This window comes from Coregonus lavaretus (assembly GCF_964263955.1).
Source record: "Coregonus lavaretus genome assembly, contig: HAP1_SCAFFOLD_233, whole genome shotgun sequence".
Taxonomy (NCBI): Eukaryota; Metazoa; Chordata; class Actinopteri; order Salmoniformes; family Salmonidae; genus Coregonus; species Coregonus lavaretus.
In genome coordinates, this window is record NW_028166362.1 from 360,336 (window position 1) to 378,027 (window position 17,692).

Genomic DNA, 17,692 nt, shown 5'->3' on the forward strand with positions numbered 1-17,692 from the left:
ACACTGGATTAAAAAATTAGAATCTTGCAATTTTAATTATTATATAAAATTCTTGCTACCAATAGAATGTTATTTATATGGGGTATACAATCTTCCCAGCTCTGCAGATTTTGCTGTGAAGAGACAGAATCGTTAGATCATTTGTTTTGGTTCTGTCCATTTGTATCTTGTTTTTGGACACAGGTCCAGGAATGGCTAAAGGATTGCAATATTTACCTGGAGCTAACCTTGCAGATAGCATTACTGGGTGATCTGAAAAGTCATAGTCAATCAATCAATAATATAATAATACTTTTAGCAAAAATGTTTATTTTTAATTCACAATCTGTAGAAGCAATGAGAATAGAAAGGTTCAGAACTTTTGTAAAACATCACAGTACGGTTGAAATATATATGGCAAATAGAAATCCTATATGGATGGTGTTAAGAGATAGATGGGAGGTATTGAATAGAGTTGAAGGATGGGACTAATAACAAATAACAACAAATAATAACAAAGATAGCTAATAATGTAAGCATACTGTGTCCATAATAAGTATATAGGTTGTATGTTGGGAGCTTTTGGGAAAGAGCACAGTTAGAAAGATATGGCATATAGAAGCAAACCGGATGGACATTAAGAAAAAGGTGTAATGCTCTTTCCTTCTACGAAAAACGTGAATCCAACCATCACCCCTGGTGAGACAAAACCGTGACTCATCAGTGAACAGCACTTTTTGCCAGTCCTGTCTGGTCCAGCGACGGTGGGTTTGTGCCCATAGGCGACGTTGTTGCCGGTGATGTCTGGTGAGGGCTACAAGCCCTCAGTCCTATTGCGGACAGTCTGAGCACTGATGGAGGGATTGTGCATTCCTGGTGTAACTCGGACAGTTGTTGTTGCCATCCTGTACCTGTCCAACAGGTGTGATGTTCGGATGTACCGATCCTGTGCAGGTGTTGTTACATGTGGTCTGCCACTGCGAGGACGATCAGCTGTCCGTCCTGTCTCCCTGTAGCGCTGTCTTAGGCGTCTCACTGTACGAACATTGCAATTTATTTCCCTGGCCACATCTGCAGTCCTCATGCCTCCTTGCAGCATGCATAAGGCACGTTCACGTAGATGAGCAGGGACCTTGGGCATCTTTCTTTTGGTATTTTTCAGAGTCAGTAGAAAGGCCTCTTTAGTGTCCTAAGTTTTCATAACTGTGACCTGAATTGCCTACCGTCTGTAAGCTGTTAGTGTCTTAACGACCGTTCCACAGGTGCATGTTCATTAATAGTTTATGGTTCATTGAACAAGCATGGGAAACAGTGTTCAAACCCTTTACAATGAAGATCTGTGAAGTTATTTTGATTTTTACGAATTATCTTTGATAGACAGGGTCCTGAAAAAGGGACGTTTCTTTTTTTGCTGAGTTTATGAGTACATGGCCATTATTGCCAGATCGTTCTTCAAGATGTTCAAATGTTCATAGATGACCAGCAGGGTCAAATAATAATCACTGTGGTTATAGAGGTTGCAACAGGTTAGCACCTCAGGAGTAAATGTCAGTTGCCTTTTCATAGTTGAGCATTCAGAGGTCGAGACAGCAAGTGTGGTAGAGAGAGAGAGAGAGAGAGAGGGTCAAAACAGCAGGTTTGGGACAAGGTCGCACGTCCGGTGAACAGGTCAGGGTTCCATAGCTGCAGGAAGACCAGCAGAAACTGGATTAGCAGCACGACAAGGTTGGATGTCCGGTGGAGCATGTATCAATACTGATAGGATCGAAAGAAAGGGAGCGCTGCTCTCAGATCAGCTTTCTCCATTCAAATCTTTCCTTAACATTATAATTATTACACGATGCTGATAACGGATCAGCTTCTAGAGAGATATTACCACCTACAGCTGCAAATATTGAGGCGGCTTATTCTAAATCACAGATTTGAATCATTGTTCACATGTTAGGCTACACATCATGAAATATATTGAGACAGATTACAGACAGTAGCAGAATAGAACTCAATTGATTGAACATGAAATATATTCCAATATGATTGAAATAGGACTATAGCCTACTGTTTATATTTTAATGCAGTTATCTCGGTTTTCATTTGAAGCATCATTTTATACGTCCTTGTTTGTATCAATTGCAAAGACATCGGCAACTTTGTAATTAATCGGCTCCTACGAAGGTTCTAACGATGATTTAGCCTTAAGATGCTTTTGAGAAACCGGGCCCTGGATAAGAACATCTGCTAAATGACTAAAATGTCAAATGTAAATGTTTTCTTTGACTGGTTCTGTATATGTATTACAAATGTAGTTTTTTGTTACATTTGACTGTGTGCATCCCATATTTTTATTTCTATGAGAGTGAGGCAATCTCTGAAATTAAACCATCAAGTGTGTCATTTTACAACCAACCCCATGCCATGATTAGATAGTGAAAGAACACACCAATCTCTTTCAAAATTTCTTCAAACAATAAAATCTAATTTACCAACATTTCTGAAAATGGATATATAGCGTTTTGGAATGAAACTCTTCTTATGTTTCCCCATCTGAGCTCAGGGTAGATGAGAGATGTAATGTTTGTCTCTGTTGTGTTGAAGCCCAATCAAGCAGGAGAGACCAGCCTCCCCTGTACCCAGCTGTGTGTCCATGAAGAGTGACCGGTCTATGGAACAACCTATAACGTTTAGAGTGGGAGACTTTTCTACTGAACAAAGGTAAGAAGAACTCATGGGTCATGGTCAGTGAGTTAAACAACACTGTCTCTAGTCATTTCTCCTCTCCCATTTTCCCATTTATTTTTGTTAATTTCATAATCCATAGGCTAAACCTTTTTTCCATTTTCATAGTCCTGAAACAAAATTAAACTAACACAACATTCCCTGTGTGTGTGTGTGTGTGTGTGTGTGTGTGTGTGTGTGTGTGTGTGTGTGTGTGTTTGTGTGCACTCCATGGATGAGGAGATGTAATCTCTATCCTGATTGACGTGTCACTTTTATCCCTACCTACATGTACATATTACCTCAACTACCTGGTACCCCTGCACATTGACTCAGTACTGGTACTCCTTATAGCCTCTTTATTATTATTTTATTATGTTACTATTTCCTTTGTTTATTTAGCTACTTTTTGTTTCTTTTTAACTAAATTGTGGAATATAAAGATCCAGTCCATTTACAAAATTGGAGGCCCCTTACATTTCAGTGTTGTGATGTAAAAATCCTAGCAAAATGTATAGCGCATAGAATTAAAAATGTATTGTCGGATATTATTCATTCTAATCAGACAGGTTTTTTACATGGAAGATACATTGGAGATAATATAAGGCAAGTATTGGAAACAATAGAACACTATGTAAAATATGGGAAACCAGGCCTGCTATTCTTAGCAGACTTCGAAAAGGCATTTGATAAAGTTTGACTGGGGTTTATATATAAATGCCTGGAGCATTTCAATTTTGGAGAATCTCTTATAAAATGGGTCAAAAATCATGTATAGTAACCCTAGGTGTAAAATAGTAAATAATGGCTATTTCTCAGAAATTTTTAAACTGTCAAGAGGAGTGAAACAAGGTTGTCCACTATCGGCATATCTATTTATTGTGGCCATCGAGATGTTAGCTATTAAAATCAGATCCAATAATAATATCAGAGGATTAGAAATACAGGGCTTAAAAACAAAGGTGTCATTGTACGCTGATGATTCATGTTTTCTTTTAAATCCACAACTAGAATCCCTCCACAGCCTCATAGAGGATCTAGATACATTTTCTAACCTCTCTGGATTACAACCAAATTATGACAAATGTACTATATTACGTATTGGATCACTAAAAAATAAAAATTTTACATTACCATGTAGTTTACCAATAAAATGGTCTGATGGTGATGTGGATATACTCGGAATACATATCCCAAAGGAAATAAATGATCTCACTTCAATAAATTTTAATAGAAAGTTAGCAAAAATAGATAAGATCTTACTACCATGGAAAGGAAAATACCTGTCAATTTGTGGAAAAATCACCCTGATTAACTCTTTAGTATTGTCCCAGTTTACCTATTTGCTTATGGTCTTGCCTACGCCTAGCGAACAGTTTTTTAAATTATATGAGAAAAAAAAAATCAATTTTATTTGGAACGGCAAGCCAGACAAAATTAAAAGGGCATATTTATATAATGAATATGAATTCGGAGCACAGAAATTATTAAATATTAAAGCATTAGACCTATCACTAAAAGCTTCAGTCATACAAAAGTTATACTTAAATACGAACTGGTTCTTAAGCAAATTACTAAGATTGTCTCACCCAATGTTCAAGAAAGGCCTTTTTCCCTTTATTCAGATTACAACCTCTCACTTTCAGTTATTTGAAAAGGAAATAATCTCCCAAATGTCACTATTTCTAAAACAAGCCATAGAAAGTTGGTTGCAATTTCAATTTAATCCTCCAGAAATGACAGAACAAATAATGCAACAAATATTGTGGTTAAATTCAAATATACTAATTGACAAAAAACCTTTATTTTTTGACAGAATGTTTAAAAAGTTTATAATCTTCGTAAATGATATCATCGGTAGGACTGGTGGAGTTATGTCGCACATGCAGCTAACAAAAACATATGGAAATATCTGCTCTACCCAAAATTACAACCAAATAATTGCAGCCTTACCGCAAAAGTGGAAGAGGAAAGTGGAAGGGGGAGAAAGTAAGGAACTTGTCTATTGGCCTTGCATTAAAGAACATAATTGGTTAAGGAAAACTGTGATAAATAAAAAAGTATATCAGTTTCACTTAAGGACCAAAGGATTGACAGCCGTCCCATATAGATTGCAAAATAGTTGGGAAGAGATCTTTGACGTACCAATCCCATGGCATAGTGTTTATGAACTGACACGCAAAACGACACTGGATTAAAAAATTAGAATCTTGCAATTTAAATTATTATATAAAATTCTTGCTACCAATAGAATGTTATTTATATGGGGTATACAATCTTCCCAGCTCTGCATATTTTGCTGTGAAGAGACAGAATCGTTAGATCATTTGTTTTGGTTCTGTCCATTTGTAGCTTGTTTTTGGACACAGGTCCAGGAATGGCTAAAGGATTGCAATATTTACCTAGAGCTAACCTTGCAGATAGCATTACTGGGTGATCTGAAAAGTCATAGTCAATCAATCAATAATATAATAATACTTTTAGCAAAAATGTTTATTTTTAATTCACAATCTGTAGAAGCAATGAGAATAGAAAGGTTCAGAACTTTTGTAAAACATCACAGTACGGTTGAAATATATATGGCAAATAGAAATCCTATATGGATGGTGTTAAGAGATAGATGGGAGGTATTGAATAGAGTTGAAGGATGGGACTAATAACAAATAACAACAAATAATAACAAAGATAGCTAATAATGTATGCATACTGTGTCCATAATAAGTATATAGGTTGTATGTTGGAAGCTTTTGGGAAAGAGCACAGTTAGAAAGATATGGCATATAGAAGCAAACCGGATGGACATCATGAAAAAGGTGTAATGCCCTTTCCTTCGACGAAAAACGCGAATCCAACCATCACCCCTGGTGAGACAAAACCGTGACTCATCAGTGAACAGGACTTTTTGCCAGTCCTGTCTGGTCCAGCGACGGTGGGTTTGTGCCCATAGGCGACGTTGTTGCCGGTGATGTCTGGTGAGGGCTACAAGCCCTCAGTCCTATTGTGGACAGTCTGAGCACTGATGGAGGGATTGTGCAATCCTGGTGTAACTCGGGCAGTTGTTGTTGCCATCCTGTACCTGTCCCACAGGTGTGATGTTCGGATGTACCGATCCTGTGCAGGTGTTGTTACATGTGGTCTGCCACTGCGAGGACGATCAGCTGTCCGTCCTGTCTCCCTGTAGCGCTGTCTTAGGCGTCTCACAGTACGAACATTGCAATTTATTGCCCTGGCCACATCTGCAGTCCTCATGCCTCCTTGCAGCATGCCTAAGGCACGTTCACGTAGATGAGCAGGGACCTTGGGCATCTTTCTTTTGGTATTTTTCAGAGTCAGTAGAAAGGCCTCTTTAGTGTCCTAAGTTTTCATAACTGTGACCTGAATTGCCTACCGTCTGTAAGCTGTTAGTGTCTTAACGACCGTTCCACAGGTGCATGTTCATTAATAGTTTATGGTTCATTGAACAAGCATGGGAAACAGTGTTTAAACCCTTTACAATGAAGATCTGTGAAGTTATTTAGATTTTTACGAATTATCTTTGAAAGACAGGGTCCTGAAAAAGGGACGTTTCTTTTTTTGCTGAGTTTATGAGTACATGGCCATTATTGCCAGATCGTTCTTCAAGATGTTCAAATGTTCATAGATGACCAGCAGGGTCAAATAATAATCACTGTGGTTATAGAGGTTGCAACAGGTTAGCACCTCAGGAGTAAATGTCAGTTGCCTTTTCATAGTTGAGCATTCAGAGGTCGAGACAGCAAGTGTGGTAGAGAGAGAGAGAGAGAGAGAGAGGGTCAAAACAGCAGGTTTGGGACAAGGTCGCACGTCCGGTGAACAGGTCAGGGTTCCATAGCTGCAGGAAGACCAGCAGAAACTGGATTAGCAGCACGACAAGGTTGGATGTCCGGTGGAGCATGTATCAATACTGATAGGATCGAAAGAAAGGGAGCGCTGCTCTCAGATCAGCTTTCTCCATTCAAATCTTTCCTTAACATTATAATTATTACACGATGCTGATAACGGATCAGCTTCTAGAGAGATATTACCACCTACAGCTGCAAATATTGAGGCGGCTTATTCTAAATCACAGATTTGAATCATTGTTCACATGTTAGGCTACACATCATGAAATATATTGAGACATATTACAGATAGTAGCAGAATAGAACTCAATTGATTGAACATGAAATATATTCCAATATGATTGAAATAGGACTATAGCCTACTGTTTATATTTTAATGCAGTTATCTCGGTTTTCATTTGAAGCATCATTTTATACGTCCTTGTTTGTATCAATTGCAAAGACATCGGCAACTTTGTAATTAATCGGCTCCTACGAAGGTTCTAACGATGATTTAGCCTTATGATGCTTTTGAGAAACCGGGCCCTGGATAAGAACATCTGCTAAATGACTAAAATGTCAAATGTAAATGTTTTCTTTGACTGGTTCTGTATATGTATTACAAATGTCGTTTTTTGTTACATTTGACTGTGTGCATCCCATATTTTTATTTCTATGAGAGTGAGGCAATCTCTGAAATTAAACCATCAAGTGTGTCATTTTACAACCAACCCCATGCCATGATTAGATAGTGAAAGAACACACCAATCTCTTTCAAAATTTCTTCAAACAATAAAATCTAATTTACCAACATTTCTGAAAATGGATATATAGCGTTTTGGAATGAAACTCTTCTTATGTTTCCCCATCTGAGCTCAGGGTAGATGAGAGATGTAATGTTTGTCTCTGTTGTGTTGAAGCCCAATCAAGCAGGAGAGACCAGCCTCCCCTGCACCCAGCTGTGTGTCCATGAAGAGTGACCGGTCTATGGAACAACCTATAACGTTTAGAGTGGGAGACTTTTCTACTGAACAAAGGTAAGAAGAACTCATGGGTCATGGTCAGTGAGTTAAACAACACTGTCTCTAGTCATTTCTCCTCTCCCATTTTCCCATTTATTTTTGTTAATTTCATAATCCATAGGCTAAACCTTTTTTCCATTTTCATAGTCCTGAAACAAAATTAAACAAACACAACACTCCCTGTGTGTGTGTGTGTGTGTGTGTGTGTGTGTGTGTGTGTGTGTGTGTGTGTGTGTTTGTGTGCACTCCCTGGATGAAGAGATGTAATCTCTATCCTGATTGACGTGTCACTTTTATACCTACCTACATGTACATATTACCTCAACTACCTGGTACCCCTGCACGTTGACTCAGTACTGGTACTCCTTATAGCCTCATTATTATTATTTTATTATGTTACTATTTCCTTTGTTTATTTAGCTACTTTTTGTTTCTTTTTAACTAAATTGTGGAATATAAAGATCCAGTCCATTTACAAAATTGTAGGCCCCTTACACTTCAGTGTTGTGATGTAAAAATCCTAGCAAAATGTATAGCGCATAGAATTAAAAATGTATTGTCGGATATTATTCATTCTAATCAGACAGGTTTTTTACATGGAATATACATTGGAGATAATATAAGGCAAGTATTGGAAACAATAGAACACTATGGAAAATATGGGAAACCAGGCCTGCTATTCATAGCAGACTTCGAAAAGGCATTTGATAAAGTTCGACTGGGGTTTATATATAAATGCCTGGAGCATTTCAATTTTGGAGAATCTCTTATAAAATGGGTCAAAATCATGTATAGTAACCCTAGGTGTAAAATAGTAAATAATGGCTATTTCTCAGAAAGTTTTAAACTGTCAAGAGGAGTGAAACAAGGTTGTCCACTATCGGCATATCTATTTATTGTGGCCATCGAGATGTTAGCTATTAAAATCAGATCCAATAATAATATCAGAGGATTAGAAATACAGGGCTTAAAAACAAAGGTGTCATTGTACGCTGATGATTCATGTTTTCTTTTAAATCCACAACTAGAATCCCTCCACAGCCTCATAGAGGATCTAGATACATTTTCTAACCTCTCTGGATTACAACCAAATTATGACAAATGTACTATATTACGTATTGGATCACTAAAAAATAAAAAATTTACATTACCATGTAGTTTACCAATAAAATGGTCTGATGGTGATGTGGATATACTCGGAATACATATCCCAAAGGAAATAAATGATCTCACTTCAATAAATTTTAATAGAAAGTTAGCAAAAATAGATAAGATCTTACTACCATGGAAAGGAAAATACCTGTCAATTTGTGGAAAAATCACCCTGATTAACTCTTTAGTATTGTCCCAGTTTACCTATTTGCTTATGGTCTTGCCTACGCCTAGCGAACAGTTTTTTAAATTATATGAGAAAAAAAAATTCAATTTTATTTGGAACGGCAAGCCAGACAAAATTAAAAGGGCATATTTATATAATGAATATGAATTCGGAGCACAGAAATTATTAAATATTAAAGCATTAGACCTATCACTAAAAGCTTCAGTCATACAAAAGTTATACTTAAATACGAACTGGTTCTTAAGCAAATTACTAAGATTGTCTCACTCAATGTTCAAGAAAGGCCTTTTTCCCTTTATTCAGATTACAACCTCTCACTTTCAGTTATTTGAAAAGGAAATAATCTCCCAAATGTCACTATTTCTAAAACAAGCCATAGAAAGTTGGTTGCAATTTCAATTTAATCCTCCAGAAATGACAGAACAAATAATGCAACAAATATTGTGGTTAAATTCAAATATACTAATTGACAAAAAACCTTTATTTTTTGACAGAATGTTTAAAAAGGTTATAATCTTCGTAAATGATATCATCGGTAGGACTGGTGGAGTTATGTCGCACATGCAGCTAACAAAAACATATGGAAATATCTGCTCTACCCAAAATTACAACCAAATAATTGCAGCCTTACCGCAAAAGTGGAAGAGGAAAGTGGAAGGGGGAGAAAGTAAGGAACTTGTCTATCGGCCTTGCATTAAAGAACATAATTGGTTAAGGAAAACTGTGATAAATAAAAAAGTATATCAGTTTCACTTAAGGACCAAAGGATTGACAGCCGTCCCATATAGATTGCAAAATAGTTGGGAAGAGATCTTTGATGTACCAATCCCATGGCATAGTGTTTATGAACTGACACGCAAAACGACACTGGATTAAAAAATTAGAATCTTGCAATTTAAATTATTATATAAAATTCTTGCTACCAATAGAATGTTATTTATATGGGGTATACAATCTTCCCAGCTCTGCATATTTTGCTGTGAAGAGACAGAATCGTTAGATCATTTGTTTTGGTTCTGTCCATTTGTAGCTTGTTTTTGGACACAGGTCCAGGAATGGCTAAAGGATTGCAATATTTACCTAGAGCTAACCTTGCAGATAGCATTACTGGGTGATCTGAAAAGTCATAGTCAATCAATCAATAATATAATAATACTTTTAGCAAAAATGTTTATTTTTAATTCACAATCTGTAGAAGCAATGAGAATAGAAAGGTTCAGAACTTTTGTAAAACATCACAGTACGGTTGAAATATATATGGCAAATAGAAATCCTATATGGATGGTGTTAAGAGATAGATGGGAGGTATTGAATAGAGTTGAAGGATGGGACTAATAACAAATAACAACAAATAATAACAAAGATAGCTAATAATGTAAGCATACTGTGTCCATAATAAGTATATAGGTTGTATGTTGGGAGCTTTTGGGAAAGAGCACAGTTAGAAAGATATGGCATATAGAAGCAAACCGGATGGACATCATGAAAAAGGTGTAATGCCCTTTCCTTCGACGAAAAACGCGAATCCAACCATCACCCCTGGTGAGACAAAACCGTGACTCATCAGTGAACAGCACTTTTTGCCAGTCCTGTCTGGTCCAGCGACGGTGGGTTTGTGCCCATAGGCGACGTTGTTGCCGGTGATGTCTGGTGAGGGCTACAAGCCCTCAGTCCTATTGTGGACAGTCTGAGCACTGATGGAGGGATTGTGCAATCCTGGTGTAACTCGAGCAGTTGTTGTTGCCATCCTGTACCTGTCCCACAGGTGTGATGTTCGGATGTACCGATCCTGTGCAGGTGTTGTTACATGTGGTCTGCCACTGCGAGGACGATCAGCTGTCCGTCCTGTCTCCCTGTAGCGCTGTCTTAGGCGTCTCACAGTACGAACATTGCAATTTATTGCCCTGGCCACATCTGCAGTCCTCATGCCTCCTTGCAGCATGCCTAAGGCACGTTCACGTAGATGAGCAGGGACCTTGGGCATCTTTCTTTTGGTATTTTTCAGAGTCAGTAGAAAGGCCTCTTTAGTGTCCTAAGTTTTCATAACTGTGACCTGAATTGCCTACCGTCTGTAAGCTGTTAGTGTCTTAACGACCGTTCCACAGGTGCATGTTCATTAATAGTTTATGGTTCATTGAACAAGCATGGGAAACAGTGTTTAAACCCTTTACAATGAAGATCTGTGAAGTTATTTAGATTTTTACGAATTATCTTTGAAAGACAGTGTCCTGAAAAAGGGACGTTTCTTTTTTTGCTGAGTTTATGAGTACATGGCCATTATTGCCAGATCGTTCTTCAAGATGTTCAAATGTTCATAGATGACCAGCAGGGTCAAATAATAATCACTGTGGTTATAGAGGTTGCAACAGGTTAGCACCTCAGGAGTAAATGTCAGTTGCCTTTTCATAGTTGAGCATTCAGAGGTCGAGACAGCAAGTGTGGTAGAGAGAGAGAGAGAGAGAGAGAGAGGGTCAAAACAGCAGGTTTGGGACAAGGTCGCACGTCCGGTGAACAGGTCAGGGTTCCATAGCTGCAGGAAGACCAGCAGAAACTGGATTAGCAGCACGACAAGGTTGGATGTCCGGTGGAGCATGTATCAATACTGATAGGATCGAAAGAAAGGGAGCGCTGCTCTCAGATCAGCTTTCTCCATTCAAATCTTTCCTTAACATTATAATTATTACACGATGCTGATAACGGATCAGCTTCTAGAGAGATATTACCACCTACAGCTTCAAATATTGAGGCGGCTTATTCTAAATCACAGATTTGAATCATTGTTCACATGTTAGGCTACACATCATGAAATATATTGAGACAGATTACAGACAGTAGCAGAATAGAACTCAATTGATTGAACATGAAATATATTCCAATATGATTGAAATAGGACTATAGCCTACTGTTTATATTTTAATGCAATTATCTCGGTTTTCATTTGAAGCATCATTTTATACGTCCTTGTTTGTATCAATTGCAAAGACATCGGCAACTTTGTAATTAATCGGCTCCTACGAAGGTTCTAACGATGATTTAGCCTTAAGATGCTTTTGAGAAACCGGGCCCTGGATAAGAACATCTGCTAAATGACTAAAATGTCAAATGTTAATGTTTTCTTTGACTGGTTCTGTATATGTATTACAAATGTAGTTTTTTGTTACATTTGACTGTGTGCATCCCATATTTTTATTTCTATGAGAGTGAGGCAATCTCTGAAATTAAACCATCAAGTGTGTCATTTTACAACCAACCCCATGCCATGATTAGATAGTGAAAGAAAACACCAATCTCTTTCAAAATTTCTTCAAACAATAAAATCTAATTTACCAACATTTCTGAAAATGGATATATAGCGTTTTGGAATGAAACTCTTCTTATGTTTCCCCATCTGAGCTCAGGGTAGATGAGAGATGTAATGTTTGTCTCTGTTGTGTTGAAGCCCAATCAAGCAGGAGAGATCAGCCTCCCCTGTACCCAGCTGTGTGTCCATGAAGAGTGACCGGTCTATGGAACAACCTATAACGTTTAGAGTGGGAGACTTTTCTACTGAACAAAGGTAAGAAGAACTCATGGGTCATGGTCAGTGAGTTAAACAACACTGTCTCTAGTCATTTCTCCTCTCCCATTTTCCCATTTATTTTTGTTAATTTCATAATCCATAGGCTAAAACTTTTTTCCATTTTCATAGTCCTGAAACAAAATTAAACTAACACAACATTCCCTGTGTGTGTGTGTGTGTGTGTGTGTGTGTGTGTGTGTGTGTGTTTGTGTGCACTCCATGGATGAGGAGATGTAATCTCTATCCTGATTGACGTGTCACTTTTATCCCTACCTACATGTACATATTACCTCAACTACCTGGTACCCCTGCACATTGACTCAGTACTGGTACTCCTTATAGCCTCTTTATTATTATTTTATTATGTTACTATTTCCTTTGTTTATTTAGCTACTTTTTGTTTCTTTTTAACTAAATTGTGGAATATAAAGATCCAGTCCATTTACAAAATTGGAGGCCCCTTACATTTCAGTGTTGTGATGTAAAAATCCTAGCAAAATGTATAGCGCATAGAATTAAAAATGTATTGTCGGATATTATTCATTCTAATCAGACAGGTTTTTTACATGGAAGATACATTGGAGATAATATAAGGCAAGTATTGGAAACAATAGAACACTATGGAAAATATGGGAAACCAGGCCTGCTATTCTTAGCAGACTTCGAAAAGGCATTTGATAAAGTTCGACTGGGGTTTATATATAAATGCCTGGAGCATTTCAATTTTGGAGAATCTCTTATAAAATGGGTCAAAATCATGTATAGTAACCCTAGGTGTAAAATAGTAAATAATGGCTATTTCTCAGAAAGTTTTAAACTGTCAAGAGGAGTGAAACAAGGTTGTCCACTATCGGCATATCTATTTATTGTGGCCATCGAGATGTTAGCTATTAAAATCAGATCCAATAATAATATCAGAGGATTAGAAATACAGGGCTTAAAAACAAAGGTGTCATTGTACGCTGATGATTCATGTTTTCTTTTAAATCCACAACTAGAATCCCTCCACAGCCTCATAGAGGATCTAGATACATTTTCTAACCTCTCTGGATTACAACCAAATTATGACAAATGTACTATATTACGTATTGGATCACTAAAAAATAAAAATTTTACATTACCATGTAGTTTACCAATAAAATGGTCTGATGGTGATGTGGATATACTCGGAATACATATCCCAAAGGAAATAAATGATCTCACTTCAATAAATTTTAATAGAAAGTTAGCAAAAATAGATAAGATCTTACTACCATGGAAAGGAAAATACCTGTCAATTTGTGGAAAAATAACCCTGATTAACTCTTTAGTATTGTCCCAGTTTACCTATTTGCTTATGGTCTTGCCTACGCCTAGCGAACAGTTTTTTAAATTATATGAGAAAAAAAAAATCTATTTTATTTGGAACGGCAAGCCAGACAAAATTAAAAGGGCATATTTATATAATGAATATGAATTCGGAGCACAGAAATGATTAAATATTAAAGCATTAGACCTATCACTAAAAGCTTCAGTCATACAAAAGTTATACTTAAATACGAACTGGTTCTTAAGCAAATTACTAAGATTGTCTCACCCAATGTTCAAGAAAGGCCTTTTTCCCTTTATTCAGATTACAACCTCTCACTTTCAGTTATTTGAAAAGGAAATAATCTCCCAAATGTCACTATTTCTAAAACAAGCCATAGAAAGTTGGTTGCAATTTCAATTTAATCCTCCAAAAATGACAGAACAAATAATGCAACAAATATTGTGGTTAAATTCAAATATACTAATTGACAAAAAACCTTTAGTTTTTGACAGAATGTTTAAAAAGGTTATAATCTTCGTAAATGATATCATCGGTAGGACTGGTGGAGTTATGTCGCACATGCAGCTAACAAAAACATATGGAAATATCTGCTCTACCCAAAATTACAACCAAATAATTGCAGCCTTACCGCAAAAGTGGAAGAGGAAAGTGGAAGGGGGAGAAAGTAAGGAACTTGTCTATCGGCCTTGCATTAAAGAACATAATTGGTTAAGGAAAACTGTGATAAATAAAAAAGTATATCAGTTTCACTTAAGGACCAAAGGATTGACAGCCGTCCCATATAGATTGCAAAATAGTTGGGAAGAGATCTTTGACGTACCAATCCCATGGCATAGTGTTTATGAACTGACACGCAAAACGACACTGGATTAAAAAATTAGAATCTTGCAATTTAAATTATTATATAAAATTCTTGCTACCAATAGAATGTTATTTATATGGGGTATACAATCTTCCCAGCTCTGCATATTTTGCTGTGAAGAGACAGAATCGTTAGATCATTTGTTTTGGTTCTGTCCATTTGTAGCTTGTTTTTGGACACAGGTCCAGGAATGGCTAAAGGATTGCAATATTTACCTAGAGCTAACCTTGCAGATAGCATTACTGGGTGATCTGAAAAGTCATAGTCAATCAATCAATAATATAATAATACTTTTAGCAAAAATGTTTATTTTTAATTCACAATCTGTAGAAGCAATGAGAATAGAAAGGTTCAGAACTTTTGTAAAACATCACAGTACGGTTGAAATATATATGGCAAATAGAAATCCTATATGGATGGTGTTAAGAGATAGATGGGAGGTATTGAATAGAGTTGAAGGATGGGACTAATAACAAATAACAACAAATAATAACAAAGATAGCTAATAATGTAAGCATACTGTGTCCATAATAAGTATATAGGTTGTATGTTGGGAGCTTTTGGGAAAGAGCACAGTTAGAAAGATATGGCATATAGAAGCAAACCGGATGGACATCATGAAAAAGGTGTAATGCCCTTTCCTTCGCCGAAAAACGCGAATCCAACCATCACCCCTGGTGAGACAAAACCGTGACTCATCAGTGAACAGCACTTTTTGCCAGTCCTGTCTGGTCCAGCGACGGTGGGTTTGTGCCCATAGGCGACGTTGTTGCCGGTGATGTCTGGTGAGGGCTACAAGCCCTCAGTCCTATTGTGGACAGTCTGAGCACTGATGGAGGGATTGTGCAATCCTGGTGTAACTCGGGCAGTTGTTGTTGCCATCCTGTACCTGTCCCACAGGTGTGATGTTCGGATGTACCGATCCTGTGCAGGTGTTGTTACATGTGGTCTGCCACTGCGAGGACGATCAGCTGTCCGTCCTGTCTCCCTGTAGCGCTGTCTTAGGCGTCTCACAGTACGAACATTGCAATTTATTGCCCTGGCCACATCTGCAGTCCTCATGCCTCCTTGCAGCATGCCTAAGGCACGTTCACGTAGATGAGCAGGGACCTTGGGCATCTTTCTTTTGGTATTTTTCAGAGTCAGTAGAAAGGCCTCTTTAGTGTCCTAAGTTTTCATAACTGTGACCTGAATTGCCTACCGTCTGTAAGCTGTTAGTGTCTTAACGACCGTTCCACAGGTGCATGTTCATTAATAGTTTATGGTTCATTGAACAAGCATGGGAAACAGTGTTTAAACCCTTTACAATGAAGATCTGTGAAGTTATTTTGATTTTTACGAATTATCTTTGAAAGACAGGGTCCTGAAAAAGGGACGTTTCTTTTTTTGCTGAGTTTATGAGTACATGGCCATTATTGCCAGATCGTTCTTCAAGATGTTCAAATGTTCATAGATGACCAGCAGGGTCAAATAATAATCACTGTGGTTATAGAGGTTGCAACAGGTTAGCACCTCAGGAGTAAATGTCAGTTGCCTTTTCATAGTTGAGCATTCAGAGGTCGAGACAGCAAGTGTGGTAGAGAGAGAGAGAGAGAGAGAGGGTCAAAACAGCAGGTTTGGGACAAGGTCGCACGTCCGGTGAACAGGTCAGGGTTCCATAGCTGCAGGAAGACCAGCAGAAACTGGATTAGCAGCACGACAAGGTTGGATGTCCGGTGGAGCATGTATCAATACTGATAGGATCGAAAGAAAGGGAGCGCTGCTCTCAGATCAGCTTTCTCCATTCAAATCTTTCCTTAACATTATAATTATTACACGATGCTGATAACGGATCAGCTTCTAGAGAGATATTACCACCTACAGCTGCAAATATTGAGGCGGCTTATTCTAAATCACAGATTTGAATCATTGTTCACATGTTAGGCTACACATCATGAAATATATTGAGACAGATTACAGACAGTAGCAGAATAGAACTCAATTGATTGAACATGAAATATATTCCAATATGATTGAAATAGGACTATAGCCTACTGTTTATATTTTAATGCAGTTATCTCGGTTTTCATTTGAAGCATCATTTTATACGTCCTTGTTTGTATCAATTGCAAAGACATCGGCAACTTTGTAATTAATCGGCTCCTACGAAGGTTCTAACGATGATTTAGCCTTAAGATGCTTTTGAGAAACCGGGCCCTGGATAAGAACATCTGCTAAATGACTAAAATGTTAAATGTAAATGTTTTCTTTGACTGGTTCTGTATATGTATTACAAATGTCGTTTTTTGTTACATTTGACTGTGTGCATCCCATATTTTTATTTCTATGAGAGTGAGGCAATCTCTGAAATTAAACCATCAAGTGTGTCATTTTACAACCAACCCCATGCCATGATTAGATAGTGAAAGAACACACCAATCTCTTTCAAAATTTCTTCAAACAATAAAATCTAATTTACCAACATTTCTGAAAATGGATATATAGCGTTTTGGAATGAAACTCTTCTTATGTTTCCCCATCTGAGCTCAGGGTAGATGAGAGATGTAATGTTTGTCTCTGTTGTGTTGAAGCCCAATCAAGCAGGAGAGACCAGCCTCCCCTGTACCCAGCTGTGTGTCCATGAAGAGTGACCGGTCTATGGAACAACCTATAACGTTTAGAGAGGGAGACTTTTCTACTGAACAAAGGTAAGAAGAACTCATGGGTCATGGTCAGTGAGTTAAACAACACTGTCTCTAGTCATTTCTCCTCTCCCATTTTACCATTTATTTGTGTTTTTTTCATAATCCATAGGCTAATCCTTTTTTCCATTTTCATAGTCCTGAAACAGTATTAAACTAACACAACATTCCCTCCCTCCCTCCCTGTGTGTGTGTGTGTGTGTGTGTGTGTGTGTGTGTGTGTGTGTGTGTGTGTGTGTGTGTGTGTGTGTGTGTACTCGTTTTGGTGACATATGAAGACAATTTTATGACAACTCACCTTCAATGTCAGGACGCTTGGAAATATGAGGACATTTTTGGAGTCCTCATTTTTCCGAGCTCACTACAGTGTTCTAGACGACCATAGAA

At 37.6% G+C, this 17,692-nt stretch overlaps 1 protein-coding gene across 1 annotated transcript in view; it reads left to right on the forward strand.

Moving 5' to 3' along the window:
* LOC311114824 (uncharacterized protein) overlaps positions 1–17,692 on the forward strand; it is a gene marked incomplete at its 3' end in the record, with an annotated part of 83,858 nt that overhangs the window by 33,404 nt on the left and 32,762 nt on the right. Inside the window, exons 7-10 of the mRNA XM_084190057.1 lie at positions 2,572–2,688; positions 7,451–7,567; positions 12,331–12,447; positions 17,195–17,311. Coding sequence (XP_084046183.1) covers positions 2,572–2,688; positions 7,451–7,567; positions 12,331–12,447; positions 17,195–17,311 — 468 coding nt within the window. The remainder of the gene's footprint in view (positions 1–2,571; positions 2,689–7,450; positions 7,568–12,330; positions 12,448–17,194; positions 17,312–17,692) is intronic.